The sequence below is a fragment of the Gossypium arboreum genome, chromosome 2, assembly GCF_025698485.1.
Source record: "Gossypium arboreum isolate Shixiya-1 chromosome 2, ASM2569848v2, whole genome shotgun sequence".
Lineage (NCBI taxonomy): Eukaryota > Viridiplantae > Streptophyta > Magnoliopsida > Malvales > Malvaceae > Gossypium > Gossypium arboreum.
This window is the reverse complement of record NC_069071.1, coordinates 104,974,534-104,998,707: the sequence shown is the minus strand read 5'-3', so window position 1 is coordinate 104,998,707 and position 24,174 is coordinate 104,974,534. Positions and strand designations below refer to the sequence as shown.

General features: G+C 35.1%; 2 protein-coding genes across 4 annotated transcripts; one reads left to right on the top strand and one right to left on the bottom strand.

Moving 5' to 3' along the window:
• The first annotated feature begins 1,496 nt into the window (after positions 1-1,496).
• On the top strand, positions 1,497-3,877 carry LOC108466837 (uncharacterized). Of its 3 annotated transcripts, XM_017767197.2 has the most exons (3): positions 1,498-1,672; positions 2,387-2,713; positions 2,810-3,877. In XM_017767197.2, exons 2-3 carry the CDS (start codon positions 2,400-2,402, stop codon positions 3,456-3,458), a joined length of 963 nt encoding a protein of 320 aa, XP_017622686.1. In that variant the 5' UTR covers positions 1,498-1,672; positions 2,387-2,399; the 3' UTR covers positions 3,459-3,877. The 3 variants fall into 3 exon arrangements, with proteins under 3 accessions (XP_052881059.1, XP_017622686.1, XP_017622685.1); XM_053025099.1 differs by having other exon boundaries at positions 1,497-1,672; positions 2,393-3,877; XM_017767196.2 differs by having other exon boundaries at positions 2,387-3,877.
• A 591-nt stretch (positions 3,878-4,468) lies between these two features.
• LOC108466833 (separase) lies at positions 4,469-23,188 on the bottom strand. The gene is given in 43 exon segments (XM_053022606.1): positions 4,469-5,104; positions 5,214-5,301; positions 5,485-5,724; positions 5,979-6,366; positions 6,606-6,864; positions 6,953-7,182; positions 7,312-7,367; positions 7,838-8,032; positions 8,791-8,878; positions 9,498-9,735; positions 10,311-10,332; positions 10,473-10,667; positions 11,421-11,508; positions 12,128-12,365; positions 12,941-13,717; positions 13,822-13,878; positions 13,881-13,944; positions 14,042-14,314; positions 14,513-14,602; positions 15,044-15,190; positions 15,321-15,431; positions 15,543-15,764; positions 15,854-15,970; positions 16,040-16,330; positions 16,545-16,602; positions 16,728-16,941; positions 17,046-17,169; positions 17,269-17,541; positions 17,795-17,827; positions 17,928-18,296; positions 18,411-18,557; positions 18,688-18,798; positions 18,910-19,131; positions 19,220-19,259; positions 19,261-19,334; positions 19,404-19,694; positions 19,949-20,074; positions 20,217-20,325; positions 20,757-21,199; positions 21,306-21,440; positions 22,009-22,116; positions 22,190-22,367; positions 22,441-23,188. Coding segments are annotated over 43 exon segments (8,664 nt in total). The 5' UTR covers positions 23,061-23,188; the 3' UTR covers positions 4,469-4,589.
• Between the last annotated feature and the right edge of the window lie 986 nt (positions 23,189-24,174).

The following is a 24,174-nucleotide window of genomic DNA, read 5'->3' as shown; positions in this document are numbered from 1 at the left end:
GTATTAATACTTTTAATAATAGTTATATATTATATTATTTTATGTATTAATAATATATTAATTTAGTATATCGATTTAAAGCTAAGTCGTAATTGATTTCGACAATAATTATATAATATATTATTATATTATCATTAAAGTTTAAATTTATAGATTTTAATAATTATTAATTTTATTATATTTATTATACATACATAATCATAGTATTAAAGTATTTTATATTAAATTAATGTTTTTAAAATTTATTTAACTTTATAATTGAACATAAAAAATTATTAATTGCATTTCCTATTAATAAAATTTTAATATAAATATACAATGCTTATGAATAGAACTATTAATGGTCAAATTATCCGGCCTGGCCCGAAGGCTCGTCAGAAAAAGTGGGAGGATTTTGGCAAAAAATTAAGGCCCGTTTTTAAAACGGGCCTTGCCTCGGGTAAGGCATTTTTGCCTAAGCCCGACTTGGCCAGAATTCACAAAAAGAACAAAAAGAATCTATTATTTTTTTTACTGTTTTAATGTTATTTTCTTGTCGTTTTCTCTCTATTTTGTTACTATTTCACTATTTTATTATTACTGTTTGGATATTATATAACACTTATTTTATTGTTAATTTTGTTATTATTTTAGAGGCATTTGCTTGTCAAGATGCATCTATCCTAGTGTTATTTAAGTATACATATTTTTAAAATTTTATTTTTAATTTGTTGGGAAATATTTATATTAATGTTTTTAATATTTTTGATGCATTATATATATTTAAAATTTATATAAAAAATTTAATATGGGCAATTCGAGCCCGTATTTTACCATTTTCATCCGAGTCGGGCTTAGACAATTTTAAGCCCATTTTTTAGGCCTAACCCGAGCCTAGGATTTTAGTTAGACCTGACACACACCTGACACGACCTGGCCATGAATATCTCTACCCATAAATACATTTTCAAAAAAAATATCATTTATTTTTATTTTAAGTAACCTCATAAAATTATAATAATTATTAATATCTATTATGATTGTTCTGTTATAAATGTGGACTTTTTGGAGCTTTGAGTGAATTTATCTCAAGTTCAGGTCTGATGGATCTTAGACTTCGATCTATTATAAACTTGGATTTTTTTCAAACTCAAACCTTTTCGGACTCAAATTTATTTTTGAGCTCAAACTCAAATTCGGATGGACACAAACAGACTTTCGGGTTCAGGCCTATTGCTAGGTATGGCTAACAACGTGGAAGTTGGAAGTAGTTGTGAGCGGCCTTTTACGAGGCAGTGAGTGAAGTGAACCATCAGCCAAGCCCACAATACTGGCTCTTCGATTTTTGATTTTTCAATGTAACCGCCTCTCTCAACTTTCTTCATCATTCATCTACCACAGATTCAACTGAGCGTGCTTTTCACTCGCCACTATCTAACCTCTCTCCTCCACGAACAAATGAGAGCGTGAGTAGCACTTCCATTTTACGTTGCGTGATATTGCTTTCCCCAAGGAAATAATACCCATTAATCGGATATTTGGAATATCGGATTCGTCGACTCATTTCTACGCTACAAAGCTTTGCGCATGGCGCTTATATCATTATTATAGCTTATCCGTTTTCAATCCTTGGCCAAACAAAACCCTAAAATTTTCTCTTAATTTTCCCCCAAATTCACTCTTCTTTTCCCTGGTACGTCTCGTCGTGTTGGTTTTACTGTTTCCCGCTCAATATTCTTGTCTTACGTAGTATATATTTTGAGCTTTCACTACTTCTATTTGGGTAAAAATCATAGTTTCATATTATAACGTGAATCTACTGCTAAATCACGTTCTTTCGATTCATTGAACCTATTAATTCTGGATGTTTGTTTCTCATACGAGACTTGGTATCTCCAACTGACCCATTATCTCGATCTAGATATTCGCAACTTTTTTTATCAAACTGTTGAGGTCTTTCAATTTCGTCCTTTTAAATTATGAATTTTCACGTCATAATTGGCTTGCCCATTGATTGGGCTTGTTCTTTTGCGATGTTGATTTTCAAGGATGATCTAATTCACTTGTAATTGTAACATGGATGTTAATTTTGTCAAGGGTTTCTTTTCTATTGATGTTCTTTTAGATTGGTCTATGTCAATTATGGCTGAATCTTTGTAATGTTTGTTTTAGGATTATGAACCTTGAATCTTTTGGTATCACTAGGATTTTATTTTAACTTGAATTTTCATGTCATTGGTGGATTGCTTTCTGGAAATTTCATTTTGCTATGGTGTAGACATTATTGTTCATAGGCTAAAAGCTTTAGAAATTTAAGCACTCCGGGTAATCTAGCTGTTTTTATATGTTGGTCTCAGATTATTTCTGCAGTCATAAGATTTTTTTGATTTTGCATTCTTTTTTGAAGGTGTAGTTTGCAAATGGCAAAAGGTGGCAAAGGACGGCGTAGAACAGCAAGCCAGCAAACCCCATTCTTGTTGCATTGTCGTCGCCAAGGCATCTCTGGAGATTTACACCCCAAAAAATGTTCCAAAGCTTTGGATAATAGGGATTGGGAAGATGCAACATGTTCTGTTTGCATGGAGTGCCCTCACAATGCTGTTCTTCTTCTCTGTTCATCCCATGACAAGGGCTGTCGTCCATACATGTGTGGAACTAGCTTCAGATACTCAAACTGCCTTGACCAGTACAAGAAGTTCCACACTAAAGTAGTTCCATTCAATCATGAAGAACGGTTGCATACTTCTATTGATAATTCAGTTCTGGCTGCCGGTTCTAGTCGGCCTGTTGATAAGTGTGAAGTAACAGAAATATCATGTCCACTTTGCAGGGGTCAGGTAAAAGGATGGACTGTGGTGGAACCTGCAAGGGAATATTTAAATGCCAAAAAGAGAAATTGTATGCAGGATGACTGCACCTTTGTTGGTACTTTTAAGGAATTAAGGAAACACATGAAAGCAGACCATCCATGTGCTCAGCCACGTGAAGCGGATCCTACCATTGAACAGAAGTGGAGAAGGCTTGAAAGGGAGCGGGAGCAGGAGGATGTGATCAGCACAATAAGGTCAACAATGCCCGGGGCAATGGTTTTTGGTGATTATGTAATAGAAAGAAATCATCACGGTTTTGAGACGGATGAAGAGGGTGGTATTGACACAGCAGATGCTATAGAAAGGGTTGGAGATTTTGATGTAGGGTTAGATAATAATGTTTTGAATTTCTTTCTTTTTCTGCATGCATTTGGGCCATCAGGGAATGACCTTGGTAGACGAACAAGGCAGCCTACACGTGCAGCAGATGAGAATGCTGTTGGTGTTCGCCTTACCTCTCCTGTTGGGGGTCATCAAGATGATGACTATTTTAATGATGGCGGGGGCAATGTATCTTTGGTTAGCCGGCTCCGTCGACATGGCAGAGTTATTTTAGGACGTTCAGGCAGGAGGAGGAGAAGAAGAGAAGACATTGGAGGTCAAATGTAGGATAAAGCTGTACCTATAAAGGAGGGGAAACAGGAAAGGCTACATCCTACATTTCACTGTAGTCTAAGCAAAAATTAGGTGAAGCCAGTAAAAGAGAAATTTAGAATTCAAATTTCCATCAATTTATTTCTCATTCATTTTGAGGGGTTGTATCAGAGGTTGGCTGGGAAGATGAGTAGCCTGTTTTCCTTTGTTGTTGTGTAATCATTTTGATGTACTGGTAATTCCTTTTTTTTTTTTCAACTTATGTTAGTCCTCTAACCCTGTATATGTATAGAATTGTAGACTTAGTAATTTGGGGGATGCAGGGAAACAATGAACGTATTGCGAAACCTTAAACTGCTAAGGAACCTCATTGTATTTTAGGGGTACTGAGATAAATCCTTCAATAATTGAAACATTACAGTAATTGGAGACTACATGCTTTTGTTGTGATTGTTCCATTGTTGCTTCACTCAAATTTTCTCGTTGTCAATAAGTATTGCAGGGATTTAATGTGGTTTGATTATGAGAATGTAAATCAAATATCTTGGCAATAAATGAATTCCGAAGTTGCTTTAACGTGTGGCAAGGCAATTTCAATACTAACTGCCTTGGCGTGTACCTCAGATAAGGGAGCATTCGGCCAACTCAATTGACTGAACTATTTTTAGGTTTGTCGGGTTGGTTTAATAAGCATGAGTAATATATTTAAAATAATTAAAATATTAAAATCAATCAGTTTTTTATTAAATTTATCTAATTTTAGGTTGGCCAATTCGATTGTTAATTAACTTAACCAATTTTAAGTATTAGATTAGATTTATGAGCTTGAATGATATATATTAAAAATTATAAATATATTTTAAATAATTAAAATATTAAATAAATCAATTTTTTTGTTAAGTAACCTGTTACGCTCAACGAGCATTAAACAAAATCGTGAATGGCTGGGCTCCGCTTATGTTAGCAATTCCCCGTCGAGTAATCTAATGTGAAATTCGTGTTTTACAGGTTCTGAATTACTCTCGTTATCAGTTATCACATGATTTTTTATTTTCTTTTGTAATTTCAAAAAATAATAATGTAGTAAGCCGAAATAAAATATTTATACAACTTCTAAGCTACATTTGAGTGGTCTGTTTGGAATTGCTACAAATCTTTCTTTCTCATAATGCCTGTTGGGACACCATAACAAACTGGCGACGCGCCATTCAAGAAAGGGAGGGTGCAACTCTCTCGAGCCCTACCAACAAATGATCCTACTGTCGGTCTGTGCTCACATGCATTCGTCGATGAACCACTGTTTGCAGTTTCAGTTAAATCACTGCTTGCCGATTTCTTTCTGGAATTGCCTTTACGGCCTTTAATTTTCATGGCCTCAAATTCTTTTACCAGTTGGTTGCATTGGGAACAATCTACTAGATCCATTCTTTCTCTCAACCATGCATTAAGCACGGCCTTCCCGAAACGGTCAATGTCCTTGTCTGTCACTTCCCACAAGTTGGCAATAGTAACTGGAGAACCAGCTTGTATATAGGATAGCGAAACACCTCGCGGCACATAGCATCCATTAAGCCTCAGTGAGCCACTACTGCAACCCATTAGCACGGTGGCAGCGCACTTCTCCAGTCCCTGAATCTCATCTTTGGAAAGATACTGCTCCCCTATACCAACCAAAAGCACACAAATGCATATCCAGAATTAATGCAGAGGAACAAAAAGAATAGCACAAAATGAGTAACATACAGTAGATGGCAGTAGTAACAAGCATACCACTTCCATGGCCAAAATATAAGTAAAGGTCATGGTTTTTCAAGGCTGTAGCCAGTTCTTCAGCTGTTGGCACAGTTCCAGCCTTTCCCTATATTATATCGTTCGTTAAGAAAGAAATTATTTACTGAACATCATTCCATGTCAAGCAAAATGGAATAAAGATTAGCTGATTCAAGTTAACAGAGCAAAAAGTGGCATTTTCTACCATTGTATGATAAATGCTTTGCCCTTCGACAAATCCAACAAATAATAAGAGAAATGTATAAATCACCTCAAAATTTTGATCCCTAAACCAGTTCTCAAATTCAGCTTGTGTGCCACTAAGGTCTCCACTGGGATTTAACAAATAAAAGGCATCCAAGGGATCTATCAGAGGAAAAGCGGCAGCATTTGTACAAGCTAGCTCATGATATTGCTGACTTCTCTCAAGTATGAAAGAGATACTGCCTACAGAAGGCATTCGATAAACCTCCTGCTGTCTTAGTATTGGTATACTTTCCCATGGAAGCATCTGTACGCAGTCCTTGTATAGTCAGTTGTTACAATAAATAAAGTAAATAAAAAGGGAAAAGGATGGACTTTCGAAGAGGAAAAGTTGAAAAAACAAAAAGAATAATCAAACCAAGAAGATGTTGGCAAAAGCAAAGATGAGGTGAAAAAATGCTATTAGAGGACAACCATCTTCTTGGAGCAAGATAAACTCATGCTATATTGATATGCCCCGAAATGAAAATATATATAATAAACCATAACAATTTCACCAACCTGGACATCCAAGTCCAACACCAAAATTATCGGTTCCCTACAGATGGCATCCTCCATATGAAGCTCATTCACTGCTTCACGTATTAGTTGAGAGGCCAATGCAGACACATCATCAATGCCATTAGACTGAGAATTTTCTTGTTCGTGATGTTCAAGCTTGCCAGTGTAGCATCCTTTTCTTAAACACCTCTGTGAAAGGCATGCTTCTTCAATGTCAAACTTTGCAGCTCCAAGAACGAGTTTAAGGTAACTCTCATTTATGTTCATTTTGCATTTAGATTTCAGATCCTGCACCAGCTTCTTATGCACTGTGTTCAAGCTTCTGCAGTCCAAGCAGTCCCCAAGAAGCACATGCCTCCATGGACCCAACCATGAATCTTCTAAATTACTGGAACGCAGGCCAGGCATATATATATTTCATACATCAGTAGTCAATTTCAACATGAAATGCTGCAAATTACATACAAACTTTGGGTAGTTTACTAAATGTAGCCAAAAGGAGACAAGTTGAATAACTTGTGAATGAAGTTTTGTGAACACCAGTTGGCCACTGGTGATCCAATCCCAAATCACAATAATTGTGTCAAAAATGGATGCACACATATTTGATGAAAAGAGAATACCTACCTCAACAGTTTACCAAGTTGGTGATCAACCTTTTTTCTAACCATCCACCACAAAGACCTAGTACTTTTTGTATCTTCTAAAGGACAGCCGGAAGATGTCATGAAGTTCTCTTCCAATATCATTTTAAATGCCGGAGCAACATTATCAACCACAGCGGAACCCCATGGACAATGCCACTTTTTACCTGAATTCATCAGCTGGCGCAATTCCTGACAAGCCCTTGCATTATCATCATTAGGAGCAGCATCATCTGAAACTTCTGTAAATTTTTTCCAGACATTTTTAGCATCTAGTGCATTAATATAATGTTAATTTTTAATTATTCATATTTCTATCAAAGAAAATACCTTCTAAAACTGAATCCAGAGGCAAAAGCAAAACAACAGGTTGATTCTTAGAATTCAACCGTGACAATAGCATCCATGCATGAATGGAAGATGGGTCAAGTAGCAATTCTTGCAATAAATTGGTATAATCATGACCGAGCAAACTTATACATATGATGGCAGTGGCAGGAAGGCCCACATAAAAGTTCATCACAAATTGTTCAAGATCATTGACTGACTCGGGGGCAAGCCTGCAGCAAAACAAGAAGAAAGGATAACATTTCTTTTTTGTATGTATGTGCACATCAGGGGTTGATGGGGTAAAGAGAAACTATAGAAGCTAGTAAATCTCATGAATTTTCAGTTGTAACAGCATAAACCTTAACAGTGTGGATGTCTCTGTATGTGCGCAAGATGAAACAACCCCATTCAAGTCCTGAAAATGAAAATCTAACGACTCAATCAGAAAAGTGAAATAGCAGGTGTTATAAAAAATTTTATCTACAAAATGAGATAAAAGCTGCCAGCCTCAATAATCAAGAAATAGTAAATAGCACAAATACATAAAAGTAGACGATTGAAAAGGCAAAACAGAAAAAGTTGGTAAGACCCCACAAATTAGCACCTAGTCCTGACGAAACAGGATTCACCAGGGTATAAATAATATTTGCCAATATCATAATTAAAGATGGACCACCAAAATTCAGAATGACTCTTGTGTGCCAGACTTTTCCTGATAACATTAAGGAGCATGATGCGATTCATCTATAATATGTAAAGTCAAATGCCTTGACATTTTAAGACAATTTTTGGAACTATTAAGATTTATTGGCAAATAACTTGTCTTGCTACTTTATCATATTGGAAATGGCACCAAGGAAAGACAAGATAAAGCGTGCAACCTACCCCAGAATCTACAAAGCGTTGAGCATTCAATCTCCCAGAAGGACTAGGGAAGAACTGGTTATTAAGATGAGTCCCAAGTGAAGCTTGATGAAAATATGAAGCCCAATGACTTTCAGAGAGTGCTTTGCAAGATGGCAAAGCAAAGTGCTCACTAGTTGCAGAAAGCAGATATATTGCAGAAAGCAGTCTGGAAACCTGAGTATTAATAAAACAAAATTTAGCTGCCAAGACATTAGAGAAAAAGCAATAGAAAAGACAGAAGGTTAAAACAATTAAGAGAACAAATTTGTTGGGAGCAACTTGCAAAGACAATAATTGGAAATTATTTGGGAACTCCCAGACAAACTAGTATCTAAGACAAATTTCACAAGTAAATAAAAAATAGCACTAGCAATCAAATTTAGCTTAACTGTATGCTCATTTTTTCCTTCATTACAGCCATGTAGGTGCAGTAGATGTTATCCGTATATCAACAGTTCTGGAGAGAAACTACATTATTGACCTTTAGTGAACTTAACTTAGATTACATTGGATTTGGATGAATAAGACATTTAGAAGCAGCAACAAGTCTCAAGAACTAGTTTAAGGCAGCAGTAATTTGGTCTGATGTTATTATAGATCGCAAAATTAGGAAAAGTAAATTAATTAGGGGGCAAAAAGAAAAAATCAAATTTCTAAGTGTTGCATTAGTCCTAAATTAACTGTCAGAAAATAGTGAATATGATATACTCAACTGTACCATGCTTGTTAAAATAACCTAAACACAGAAAAATGTTCAGTCTCAAACGGAAGACCAGTTTCTTAGTGTCACTGGATCTGATATACCACAATCAGATTCTTACATCAAGCCACAGTCAAGCAGTTAAAATAAAATTTACCTAAGACTATATTAAGCTTATGCAAGCATAAGATAGATCAGAATAATAAAAAAATTCAACCTTTTGAAAAAGTACTGGAACCTCACGGCTGAGTACAAAGGCTAGCTTCAACCAGTGTACTGTTTTTGATAACTGAACTTTGGAAAGATCACAGCAATCGATCCTGTTCAGAATATAAACCAAGAAAAGAGGAAAATAAACAAGTACTTAATACAAAAGATATAATAAATAAAGCTGATACTAGAAATTTACTATCGTACCAGAGTCCTCACTTATTTAGATACACGTGAATCAGAAAACATATATAAATATACACAGTGACGTGTGTAAATAAGTATCCTACAACCTAACAGAGGATATTCCAAGTAACATATCACAAGGGGGAAGAGAATTGATGCAGCAGATTATAATTACGTTAAATCGGGACCTAGCCTAGAAGAACAAATAATCAGCGATATTCAAATAATAATGTAATCGTCCTTTGGTAAAATTGTCATTCTTTCTAAGCCTATGTAGGAATACAACAAAATTTCTGCTAGTCCAGAACAATTAAGTAGGTGAAATTACAAGAGTGTTTTTTAGATAAGAAAAGCAACAAAAGCAAAAGATAAGCAACAAAAAAATTCAAACTTCATTCTCAAGAATAACTGAAGTACTTTCTTAATACAAAAAACAAAATGATTTCAGGAACAAGCGATTAGAAAATAAAGCATGTAAACTTCTTTGAGCACAACCACTACTCGAACATGTACACAAATCACAGACATCACAAGAACTCATACCTGGCAACTTTAGAATGGAAACCCTTCAGAGTCATCCAGCCTATTCTGTATAGGATAGCTGCACGTTCAATAGCGAAAGTATCTCCCACGGTTTCCCTCCCAATCAAATCAAGCAAGAAAGTTCTGTGAGAAGAGGAACAAGTCTGAGTATATGCATTTCTGCTGACTAGGACAGATATGCTTTGCCAAACAACTTCGTGTATCTCATGAGTTGGATCACCATACCCCAAGCATTTTCCTAAAAACATGAAAAAAGAAGTTACAAGAAATTATCAAGTAATTCCGCATTCATACATTAACCTACAATAACTGTAATGAACACCACGTATAATGAAGAGTGCATTTAATTGACAAGAAAGAAAAACAATTTCCTCAAGCCTAAGCTTTACGTTCTCAATATTACTACTCTCTTGATAAATCACCCCCATATATGATTCTCCTTTTTTCCTCACTTAAACAAGACCCAGGAAAACAGCTACAAGACTGAAAATTTGTAAATAGCAGCTTACAGTAAAGAACAAAACCTATAAAAACAAAGTCTTAGAGACAGATGACTGGAGTATGATCCTACATGCAGCGCTTTTTCCACTAAAGAGTGTAGAATGTTCGTTAAACCTCACTTGACTTAAAAAGGAGTAAAACATTTTTCTTTTTTCACTTTCAATTAGACAACAATTAATATCACATATTCTGTATTTAGTTATATTGGCTCAAATTGAAAGACACCTAAAGCCAGCTTACTAGCTTTTATATGATGCTGGGTATATGTGTTGGCTTGTACAATCAAATAATATCAAGGCAAAAGAACCATACCTGTACCAGTAAGTATCCTCACCTATAATATGTAAAGTCAAATGCCTTGACATTTTAAGACAATTTTGGAACTATTAAGATTTATTGGCAAATAACTTGTCTTGCTACTTTATCATATTGGAAATGGCACCAAGGAAAGACAAGATAAAGCGTGCAACCTACCCCAGAATCTACAAAGCGTTGAGCATTCAATCTCCCAGAAGGACTAGGGAAGAACTGGTTATTAAGATGAGTCCCAAGTGAAGCTTGATGAAAATATGAAGCCCAATGACTTTCAGAGAGTGCTTTGCAAGATGGCAAAGCAAAGTGCTCACTAGTTGCAGAAAGCAGATATATTGCAGAAAGCAGTCTGGAAACCTGAGTATTAATAAAACAAAATTTAGCTGCCAAGACATTAGAGAAAAAGCAATAGAAAAGACAGAAGGTTAAAACAATTAAGAGAACAAATTTGTTGGGAGCAACTTGCAAAGACAATAATTGGAAATTATTTGGGAACTCCCAGACAAACTAGTATCTAAGACAAATTTCACAAGTAAATAAAAAATAGCACTAGCAATCAAATTTAGCTTAACTGTATGCTCATTTTTCCTTCATTACAGCCATGTAGGTGCAGTAGATGTTATCCAGTATATCAACAGTTCTGGAGAGAAACTACATTATTGACCTTTAGTGAACTTAACTTAGATTACATTGGATTTGGATGAATAAGACATTTAGAAGCAGCAACAAGTCTCAAGAACTAGTTTAAGGCAGCAGTAATTTGGTCTGATGTTATTATAGATCAAAATTAGGAAAAGTAAATTAATTAGGGGCAAAAGAAAAATCAAATTTCTAAGTGTTGCATTAGTCCTAAATTAACTGTCAGAAAATAGTGAATATGATATACTCAACTGTACCATGCTTGTTAAAATAACCTAAACACAGAAAAATGTTCAGTCTCAAACGGAAGACCAGTTTCTTAGTGTCACTGGATCTGATATACCACAATCAGATTCTTACATCAAGCCACAGTCAAGCAGTTAAAATAAAATTTACCTAAGACTATATTAAGCTTATGCAAGCATAAGATAGATCAGAATAATAAAAAAATTCAACCTTTTGAAAAAGTACTGGAACCTCACGGCTGAGTACAAAGGCTAGCTTCAACCAGTGTACTGTTTTTGATAACTGAACTTTGGAAAGATCACAGCAATCGATCCTGTTCAGAATATAAACCAAGAAAAGAGGAAAATAAACAAGTACTTAATACAAAAGATATAATAAATAAAGCTGATACTAGAAATTTACTATCGTACCAGAGTCCTCACTTATTTAGATACACGTGAATCAGAAAACATATATAAATATACACAGTGACGTGTGTAAATAAGTATCCTACAACCTAACAGAGGATATTCCAAGTAACATATCACAAGGGGGAAGAGAATTGATGCAGCAGATTATAATTACGTTAAATCGGGACCTAGCCTAGAAGAACAAATAATCAGCGATATTCAAATAATAATGTAATCGTCCTTTGGTAAAATTGTCATTCTTTCTAAGCCTATGTAGGAATACAACAAAATTTCTGCTAGTCCAGAACAATTAAGTAGGTGAAATTACAAGAGTGTTTTTTAGATAAGAAAAGCAACAAAAGCAAAAGATAAGCAACAAAAAAATTCAAACTTCATTCTCAAGAATAACTGAAGTACTTTCTTAATACAAAAAACAAAATGATTTCAGGAACAAGCGATTAGAAAATAAAGCATGTAAACTTCTTTGAGCACAACCACTACTCGAACATGTACACAAATCACAGACATCACAAGAACTCATACCTGGCAACTTTAGAATGGAAACCCTTCAGAGTCATCCAGCCTATTCTGTATAGGATAGCTGCACGTTCAATAGCGAAAGTATCTCCCACGGTTTCCCTCCCAATCAAATCAAGCAAGAAAGTTCTGTGAGAAGAGGAACAAGTCTGAGTATATGCATTTCTGCTGACTAGGACAGATATGCTTTGCCAAACAACTTCGTGTATCTCATGAGTTGGATCACCATACCCCAAGCATTTTCCTAAAAACATGAAAAAAGAAGTTACAAGAAATTATCAAGTAATTCCGCATTCATACATTAACCTACAATAACTGTAATGAACACCACGTATAATGAAGAGTGCATTTAATTGACAAGAAAGAAAAACAATTTCCTCAAGCCTAAGCTTTACGTTCTCAATATTACTACTCTCTTGATAAATCACCCCCATATATGATTCTCCTTTTTTCCTCACTTAAACAAGACCCAGGAAAACAGCTACAAGACTGAAAATTTGTAAATAGCAGCTTACAGTAAAGAACAAAACCTATAAAAACAAAGTCTTAGAGACAGATGACTGGAGTATGATCCTACATGCAGCGCTTTTTCCACTAAAGAGTGTAGAATGTTCGTTAAACCTCACTTGACTTAAAAAGGAGTAAAACATTTTTCTTTTTTCACTTTCAATTAGACAACAATTAATATCACATATTCTGTATTTAGTTATATTGGCTCAAATTGAAAGACACCTAAAGCCAGCTTACTAGCTTTTATATGATGCTGGGTATATGTGTTGGCTTGTACAATCAAATAATATCAAGGCAAAAGAACCATACCTGTACCAGTAAGTATCCTCACCAAGAGTTTCCTGTGGGCATACTCCCATTTCATATTTATGAAGTAGATCAGTAACCCAGATTTCATAACCTCAGCAGGAAGGCACTGCCAACACTTTGTTTGGTTACAAAAGCATGTAATTTCACTTGTCAATTCCTCCATACAGCTTCCTTTACCCAAGAGCGAGGAGTCCTTTTCCCAACAGGTGTCAGAGAGTTTGGATGCAACATTACCATTTGAATGTTTCGAAATCTCAATTTGTGCTTCACCAGTACAGGTTGTGCTTTGGTTTTGAGATGATCGAAATCTAGAGCGAGTTACCCTTGAACTTCTTCGTTCGGGTATCACATGTTGCTCCTTCACCACAGATTTGGATACATTCTTCGTTTTCCTACCCTTTCTAGCACCTATTGCCTCTGGCTGAGTAGCAGCATTGCCAGCAACATCTTCACCATTTATTATAGTATTTCTGACTGCCAGATCCACATTACTTTCTGCATCGCAAATGATATTTTTCCACTCGGAACAATTTAATTTCTCAAGGGCCGATTTATACAGAACTTCAGCATGAGATAATTTCCCTGTCGAATCATTTATGATAGAAATATCAAAAAGATTACGGAACAAATCACCAAGTTGCTGGTCAAGATTAGCTTCCAGCATCAATAGGCATCTTATGCAGGAACAATGGCTGCTGCTGTCCACCAGAATTCTTTTGGCACTTTGCAGTTCCTGCTCTGCAAAATTCCAGAGTCGTTTCTTTCGATATAATTTCCCTAATGTCAGCAGAAGGTACACTTTCAGCAAACCATCGATGCAGTTGTAAGAAAGAACAAGTATCGACAAGACACAAAATAAGATGGGATAATGACTTTCATACCCAAGATAGAAAGAAAAGTAGCTTCAAATAGTGGTAAGTTCTGTGAACAGGAGATACTTTTCCCCATAATAGGAAAGATTCAGCCTCAACCCCATTTCCAATCATTTCATTAATACATCCAACCTGGAAATTGTATGTCGATAAAAAATAAAAAAATTCCTTTTAAGTGGAAAACATTAGGGAGAAATAAATCAGACATTGTACGAGAGAAACTTCTAACCTGAAGAATGCTTTCAAGATAACATTCAAGTACATTCCACGGACTAAGATAACAGCCACATAGGTTTGATGAATTACTGTCAAAAGACCAAAGTTCACTAGCAACTATTCTGTGCACTTGAAGATTCTTAGGACCATTTATGGCTGTCTGGGCAATTTCACCAATGTCACCAGATTCGTTGTATTTCTCAACCAGCGCCTCAATTGAGAATGTAAATTTTCTTTTGAAAAGTTGACTCCGCAATCGAAAAGCTTCTTTTGCATATGAAAGACCCTATCAGAAAAATTGCAATTAGAAAAGAAAATCATAATAAGAAATAACAGGAGAAGAACATAATAAGTAACAATATGATTAAGATTTTCATGGAAAAGAGAGTCATAGTCATATTGGATTCATTAAAATGTTGCAGAACAAGGAAAATTAAAGAGTAAAATAAAAGATGCTAGATCCTTCCAAAAATTTGAAATCAACCTCAAATAATCGTCCACGGCAAATCTGTCTTTCACACAAATCATAGTAGAGATACCCCGCAAGGAAGAGAGAATGACTACGCACAGGATCCTATGAGAGCAACAGAGAGATCACTGACCAATTCAGTCAACGGCATAAAATGTTCAATACAAAAAACTGTAGCACTTACTAGAAAGCTGACATGACTTACACTCGCAATGAGTTCAGAAGCAACCAGATTTACATTGTTAGCTGAGACAGCTGATTGTGTATGGCTTTCATGATTTTTTAAGCCATGATTGAAATTGTTAAAGAAACATGTGAGGTTCTGTTGGAACCCAAGAAGCCCTGGTTGGGATCCACTTAGACTATGCATCCAGAAGTCAACAGATTTGGAACTTCCACCGCAATGCTCTGATAAGTTTGTGATGAATTTTTTTTTTTTTTTTTTTTTTTTTTTTTTTTTTTTTTTTTTTTTTTTTTTTGTTCAGAACTCTAGACAAATAGATTTTCATGACCAAAAGATAACGACAATCATATCAATAAGCACACCTTCACTGATAGCAAATCAAGTACATTATATAGAAGTTGCAGTGTATTTCCGGACACCATTTTGAACTCGTCATCCACAAAACAACTATCAGGAATGAATATGCTCAACCAAAGATCCAAGGCAGCATAGATATCTTGATAAAGCTGCTGTTTATGATGAAAAGAAAGTATGAGCAATCAGTAATATAGAAATTTATCACTAATCTTGATCAAAACGCATTAGTCAAGCCTAAAAGCACTAATTAGTCAAATCAACAGACTTTTTATGCAAAAATACCTCTGAGTTTGGTTCAGCTTCCTGAGTACATAGTGCAAGTAAACAATGAGCAGCAGCTAACTGATGGCAGGCTGGAGTTCCAGCAATACTTGTTTCAGTATAGAAGTTTTTCTATTTAAATAATATTTCAGGTTAGTCATGGATTCAACGCAAAAAAGAAGCAATAGTATCACAATTAATATCAACAGGGCTGAAAAATAAAGAAGTGATCTCGTGCAGTACCATAATAGATATAGCTTCAGACAAGCACCAAATACAGTCATTCAAAGCTTCAATCCCATTGGCCCTTATTGTTCTCCCCTTTCTAATTAACATCCTTGCTTTCAGTAAAGGACTATCTTCCATGGCATAAGCATCTTGCAGAAGTAAATCAATAACTTTAATTTGCATTCTCTGACAAAAATCTGGGTACCCATGAGTCATTTCTTGATACGCAAGAAGCTCCTGAAATTGGAAAAATCATCCATTAGTCATAAGCATGCAGAACCAAAAAATATCTAAAAGGGCCACTTTCAATAACTAACAATATGAACCTGCTCTAAAATTTTGCAAATCGCCATCTTTGACACTTCCGCAGAAGACAACAGCATACAACATAAAGTTGGAGCACTATCCTCTAAATCCTTGTTTTTATGAAGTTTGCACTGTATCTGAAATCAAAAGAACAATTGGCCATCATAACAAAAACATACAGAAAAACAGACAAGAGTTGACAATACCTTAACCCATTGCTTTATCAAAGGCATAGGACCTGACAACTGTCTAAACAAATTTTCAAGCGCAGACCAGTTTTCAAGGCTCTCCACAATAATTTTTTCCACCTTAAGATTTCCACATGCATGGAGAACTTCCAAAAGAAATGCACTTCTAGTACATGCATCAGTTACCAAATCTCTGACAACATCTTCCGATAGATGATCACCAGAACTTTTCTTATGAATAAACATCTCACGGAGAAGTTGAATATTAGTCCATGATGCTCTATGAGAAAGTTTTAAAGCCTTCAAAGCCTGCAAAGGTTAGATTGATAACTTATATGAATGAGGAACTTAAATGCAAAGGAATTGAATTGAACAAGAATGCTTGAATAAAAACATGCAGATCCATACATGTCATGGATATGCATAAAATAACTTCAATCCTACAGAAATGATAAAGGTTCCTTTAGAAAGTAAAACTAATAAGAGTTGCCAACCATGCAAAAGAGCATTTAAATATTAATACCATAACCTTAACATTCACAAGTTTCAAGGAATTAAGTACCTCTTTAATTTGCTTGCTTCTGTACATAAGAACACCAATATTATACAGAGAGACATAGACAAATTTTAGCCCTTGAGATTGAATCCTACCACTGCCAATTATTTGCTTAATGTAGCACACTCTTAGGGCCGATTTATACAGAACTTCAGCATGAGATAATTTCCTGTCGAATCATTTATGATAGAAATATCAAAAAGATTACGGAACAAATCACCAAGTTGCTGGTCAAGATTAGCTTCCAGCATCAATAGGCATCTTATGCAGGAACAATGGCTGCTGCTGTCCACCAGAATTCTTTTGGCACTTTGCAGTTCCTGCTCTGCAAAATTCCAGAGTCGTTTCTTTCGATATAATTTCCCTAATGTCAGCAGAAGGTACACTTTCAGCAAACCATCGATGCAGTTGTAAGAAAGAACAAGTATCGACAAGACACAAAATAAGATGGGATAATGACTTTCATACCCAAGATAGAAGAAAAAGTAGCTTCAAATAGTGGTAAGTTCTGTGAACAGGAGATACTTTTTCCCCATAATAGGAAAGATTCAGCCTCAACCCCATTTCCAATCATTTCATTAATACATCCAACCTGGAAATTGTATGTCGATAAAAAAATAAAAAAAATTCCTTTTAAGTGGAAAACATTAGGGAGAAATAAATCAGACATTGTACGAGAGAAACTTCTAACCTGAAGAATGCTTTCAAGATAACATTCAAGTACATTCCACGGACTAAGATAACAGCCACATAGGTTTGATGAATTACTGTCAAAAGACCAAAGTTCACTAGCAACTATTCTGTGCACTTGAAGATTCTTAGGACCATTTATGGCTGTCTGGGCAATTTCACCAATGTCACCAGATTCGTTGTATTTCTCAACCAGCGCCTCAATTGAGAATGTAAATTTTCTTTTGAAAAGTTGACTCCGCAATCGAAAAGCTTCTTTTGCATATGAAAGACCCTATCAGAAAAATTGCAATTAGAAAAGAAAATCATAATAAGAAATAACAGGAGAAGAACATAATAAGTAACAATATGATTAAGATTTTCATGGAAAAGAGAGTCATAGTCATATTGGATTCATTAAAATGTTGCAGAACAAGGAAAATTAAAGAGTAAAATAAAAGATGCTAGATCCTTCCAAAAATTTGAAATCAACCTCAAATAATCGCCCACGGCAAATCTGTCTTTCACACAAATCATAGTAGAGATACCCGCAAGGAAGAGAGAATGACTACGACAGGATCCTATGAGAGCAACAGAGAGATCACTGACCAATTCAGTCAACGGCATAAAATGTTCAATACAAAAAACTGTAGCACTTACTAGAAAGCTGACATGACTTACACTCGCAATGAGTTCAGAAGCAACCAGATTTACATTGTTAGCTGAGACAGCTGATTGTGTATGGCTTTCATGATTTTTTAAGCCATGATTGAAATTGTTAAAGAAACATGTGAGGTTCTGTTGGAACCCAAGAAGCCCTGGTTGGGATCCACTTAGACTATGCATCCAGAAGTCAACAGATTTGGAACTTCCACCGCAATGCTCTGATAAGTTTGTGATGAATGACTCATTTACTGGAGAAACACAGAGTGCATGGCTAAGCCGCCTACATTCCCAAAGGTTGGCCACACATTTCCCAAGTTCTACATTGTTTAGTTTGTATATTCTAATTATCAGTTTATATATGTTACTGTGTAATTTCGTGTAACCCTGGAGACAAAATGATGAAAAAGCAACAAGTAAAACAGTTAAAAGATGTTCAGAACTCTAGACAAATAGATTTTCATGACCAAAAGATAACGACAATCATATCAATAAGCACACCTTCACTGATAGCAAATCAAGTACATTATATAGAAGTTGCAGTGTATTTCCGGACACCATTTTGAACTCGTCATCCACAAAACAACTATCAGGAATGAATATGCTCAACCAAAGATCCAAGGCAGCATAGATATCTTGATAAAGCTGCTGTTTATGATGAAAAGAAAGTATGAGCAATCAGTAATATAGAAATTTATCACTAATCTTGATCAAAACGCATTAGTCAAGCCTAAAAGCACTAATTAGTCAAATCAACAGACTTTTTATGCAAAAATACCTCTGAGTTTGGTTCAGCTTCCTGAGTACATAGTGCAAGTAAACAATGAGCAGCAGCTAACTGATGGCAGGCTGGAGTTCCAGCAATACTTGTTTCAGTATAGAAGTTTTTCTATTTAAATAATATTTCAGGTTAGTCATGGATTCAACGCAAAAAAGAAGCAATAGTATCACAATTAATATCAACAGGGCTGAAAAATAAAGAAGTGATCTCGTGCAGTACCATAATAGATATAGCTTCAGACAAGCACCAAATACAGTCATTCAAAGCTTCAATCCCATTGGCCCTTATTGTTCTCCCCTTTCTAATTAACATCCTTGCTTTCAGTAAAGGACTATCTTCCATGGCATAAGCATCTTGCAGAAGTAAATCAATAACTTTAATTTGCATTCTCTGACAAAAATCTGGGTACCCATGAGTCATTTCTTGATACGCAAGAAGCTCCTGAAATTGGAAAAATCATCCATTAGTCATAAGCATGCAGAACCAAAAATATCTAAAAGGGCCACTTTCAATAACTAACAATATGAACCTGCTCTAAAATTTTGCAAATCGCCATCTTTGACACTTCCAGAAGACAACAGCATACAACATAAAGTTGGAGCACTATCCTCTAAATCCTTGTTTTTATGAAGTTTGCACTGTATCTGAAATCAAAAGAACAATTGGCCATCATAACAAAAACATACAGAAAAACAGACAAGAGTTGACAATACCTTAACCCATTGCTTTATCAAAGGCATAGGACCTGACAACTGTCTAAACAAATTTTCAAGCGCAGACCAGTTTTCAAGGCTCTCCACAATAATTTTTTCCACCTTAAGATTTCCACATGCATGGAGAACTTCCAAAAGAAATGCACTTCTAGTACATGCATCAGTTACCAAATCTCTGACAACATCTTCCGATAGATGATCACCAGAACTTTTCTTATGAATAAACATCTCACGGAGAAGTTGAATATTAGTCCATGATGCTCTATGAGAAAGTTTTAAAGCCTTCAAAGCCTGCAAAGGTTAGATTGATAACTTATATGAATGAGGAACTTAAATGCAAAGGAATTGAATTGAACAAGAATGCTTGCAACAAAAACATGCAGATCCATACATGTCATGGATATGCATAAAATAGCTTCAATCCTACAGAAATGATAAAGGTTCCTTTAGAAAGTAAAACTAATAAGAGTTGCCAACCATGCAAAAGAGCATTTAAATATTAATACCATAACCTTAACATTCACAAGTTTCAAGGAATTAAGTACCTCTTTAATTTGCTTGCTTCTGTACATAAGAACACCAATATTATACAGAGAGACATAGACAAATTTTAGCCCTTGAGATTGAATCCTACCACTGCCAATTATTTGCTTAATGTAGCACACACTCTTCTGAAATATAAAAGGGAAAGCCAGTCAGCAAGAGTGAAAGTTCAATAAACATCACCTCATCCAAAATTAGTCAATAAATAAACAACCAAGTAGCAAAACTTAAATTTCATTTTCCATGTGAATACCAATAAGATCAACTGACCGGAATTTTACGCTTAGTACAGGTGGAAAGAATGAACCCCGCCACAATTATACTAGGTACTAACACTTCACCATCATCAAATCCTTCTCTCTTTGTTTCAGATGCACAGCTGTAAGGGCAAGAGAAAATTTGGACAACCATTATATTCATAACTGATTTATGTGCATAACAATTCCCCAATATGCAGCAAAATACGTTATAAGTAATTTTATTAGCATTAGCAAAAATTCATCATCATCCATAGTTAGCAATGTATCAAACTCAAAATATTAAGCAAACACAATTATAACTGTTGACATGTATACTTCTAATAATGACCAAAAATGTACTTAATTCCTTAACTTTTGCATAATTACAATAATACCAATACACACATGAGCACTAAGAATGTCATATTCAGAAGGGAAAAAGATCATGTCATTTTAGTCACTTGGATAAACAAAAAATTAAACACCCTTGACTACAATGCCAAATTGTCATCCTAATCACATTTGGTTACAACAAAGCAAATCAATCCATCAAAGAAAGAAATAAGCTTACCTCTCAAGAGAAAAGAAACTATCACAGAACTGATAAAAAGCGTCCTGGATAATGCAGAGGCTGCTAGAATCAGATGAGGCTTCATTTTGAGCAAGTATGCGTTTTTTCTCTGAATTTACTAGTTCAGCAAGTGGCTGACACAAGAACTTCAGTGTATTATAGTACATCACTAGACAAGCCTTTTTGTCTTGGCAAGCCAGAGAATTTTTGCATTCAACATCAGATGCAATGCTAGGGTCACTTTTACCAATGTTACAGCAATTTCCAAGTAAACCAGACAAATTGTGCAGCTTATCCCTTTCAAGAAACAAAACATCAATAGCTGCATCATCTTCTACACCTTTGGAAGTGGTACAATCATTATATTTCAGCTTAACATTGTGCACAGATAAATCTAGCGCGGTTGCATAAAGCCTCAGTATTAGATCAACAGGGATTGTAGCCTGTGAAATTCTACCAAATTTAAGATTATAACTCAGGGCATCTTATCCAAATAAATGAAATAGATACAGATCCAAGCCACAAAAAGCAATTAGTCAAGCAACATACCTGATGAAAATCACCTGCCATGTCATTTAAACGTTTTGCAAGAGTACTACAGAAAGTTGTGCCAGCATCTCTACATTTATTGGCACAATAATCAACAAGCTCAACAAACTCCATTGCATTATTATCTATATCAACCTGCCAAAAGATACTTCAATCAATAAATCACAGTGTAAGAGATAAACTTTAGTTATGAAGCCCTAAGCCAATTAAAAATGTCCATTCATAAAAAATTAAAAAATTAAAAGCGAGCAAGTAAAGCAAAATGATGCACAAAACAACTAGAAACAGATTAGGAAGAATGGTAAGATCTCAATGTGTTGACATAAGCAAATAAAAAGAATGATGGTATGTAAAAAAAAACAGAAGGAAGCCATCATTACTACAGACAACCATCAAACAGCACCATAAGCCTTCAAATAATGGATTTCAAAGCTGACACATTAATCCAGCTTAAAAAGTGCTGCAACTGCTTTATTGTGAAAGGTTCAAATGGGTACAGAAGGAAAATAGGTGTGAGCATTCCTAACGAGAAACACTATTTACAAAATTACTACTATGTGCCACTACTATCTGTATCGGTGTTGGGAATTGTTGGCTGCATCATGAATTTAGAGTTGAAAGTTGTACGCATACAAAAGTCTTGAAATTATTGAAGCTAAATGACTTATTGAACCATTCTAAAACGTTATATAGTTACTCTTACCTTGCATTCACGGGAAATGGAGACTAACAAAAACGTTACTAAGTCAATTTGAACTGAGCTATCAGTTCTCTCTAGCGAGAACAATGAGGAACATATTCTGCGGGCAAACTGCAAATGTAAGAATTAGTAAGAAAACTAAAAACATAAACATATATGTTGAGCCAAATATTAACAACCATACCTTGAAAACTTGATCCTTCATCATTGACCTTGCATACTCGGTCAAACATTCATTGCAGAACCCTCGAATCAACTCCTCGCCAAAATGATTAATCTCCTCAATCAAAAACCGGCAGCATCTACCCAGAAAAGTAACAAGCACATTGTGCGACTTCTCAACAACATCTGCTTCTAATGCCCTGAAAAGGCTCACAAAAATTTGATAAGCAAATGGTTCGTGTTAATATTTATGTAAATCAAGAAATTGAGTACCTGCACCAAGGCCTCACTTGCACCAACAAAGCAAGAACTCTTTCATATTTCCCGGAATCTTTACAGTGTCCCATGGCCACGCTTTTCACTACAGACGCCACCGCCTCGATCACAATAGATCCAAACTTCGAATCACCACCAGCAATATCAATACCCGGAACAAATTTACCTTTAGACTTGACTTCCCCTCTAAGCCTCTCCAAAACCCTAAGTGCTTCGCTTTCTGCCTCATCGTATCGGCCCCACGATTGCAAACAGTATACGAGCTTCAATCTCTGGATCTGAACCAAGTGCGCACCGCCGGCTAACTGCGAGGAGACGAACTCGAGACAAGTTATGCAAAGTCGGTAAGTCTCGAAGAAATAACTAAGAGAGGCTTGTTGTTGTTGATTAGAGTTTTGTATGTAGATACGCTTGTATATTATTGGGAAGGATTTGGAAAGAAAGGACAAGAACTGTTTGGCGAGGGAGCGGACGGCGGCTTGGTCAGGTTTCTTCTTCTTGGAGTTTGCGAGAGTGGAGATAGGGCGGAGGTAGTCGGAGACCAGTGAGTGGATGCCTTTCGAGTCATCGGAGGTTTGGAGATCGGAGAGGAGGGAGGATTCGGTGGGAGTAGCCATTGAGAGTGAAAATGAAAAGAAAAGTGCGAGAGAAGGAAGAAGAGAGGAGTAAATTTTGAAGGGAATGAGAGCGCATAAGGAAAAAGCCCGCCTAAAGGGATGTTCAAAGATCTGTCCCACCGGAAACAAATTTCGAATTATGTAAAAACTATTTGATAACTGCATCATGAATTTAGAGTTGAAAGTTGTACGCATACAAAAGTCTTGAAATTATTGAAGCTAAATGACTTATTGAACCATTCTAAAACGTTATATAGTTACTCTTACCTTGCATTCACGGGAAATGGAGACTAACTAAAGTTACTAGAGCATTCTGATTATTCTTGAACAAGAGAATATATATAGAATTGTGAAACTGCAAAGAAATAGAAATTATCAGCTAAAGTAGTTCTTGTTGAAAGGATCAAATTCTATATTAATACGGTATCTTACAACTTTTGTAAAATGAGAAAAATTAGTTGATTGAATATATTCCTGAAACGAAACAGCAAAAATTGATAGTATTACCAAGTTGGCCTTTAGCAAGGAGGAAGGTCTATAATTTATATGAAACTTTTCCTATTGAGACTTACTAATATTTTGTAATAGTTCTATTTTATTAAAAAAAAAAGTTACCAAACTCATTGTTGTGCTATATTTATTTGTTAAAATTTTTATACAAAATTGAAGTTTATTATCCGAAAATGAACAAATATTATCAGTTTCTCAAATTTTTTTATAAAATTACATGAAAGGTTGTATTATGAGGAACATAAATTACATAAATATATAAAAATATCGTATCAAATATTCAAAATTCGTTAATTTGTAAGTATTTGGGCATCATTAATTTTAATAGATATTTGAAAAGATTTAGGTTGAATTTATAAGATTTTATAACTTATATTAATCAATACATTAGATAATTTTATATAAATATTTAGATAAAATAATCCATTTTATTAATTATTCTACAGTACTTATATAAGATCATGAACGGATAACTAAAAAGACATGGATAATTAAATAGAAATAAACATTCATGATAAATTTATATTACATAATTTTAGATTTACCGTAGTAATTTTGGATTTTCCGGTTAATTCACCATTAGATTTGTTTAATATATAAATAC

What these genes read in the sequence shown, in the direction of transcription:
- LOC108466837 (XM_053025099.1), top strand. Translation starts at nt 2,400, where the DNA reads ATGGCAAAAGGTGGCAAAGGACGGCGTAGAACAGCAAGCCAGCAAACC.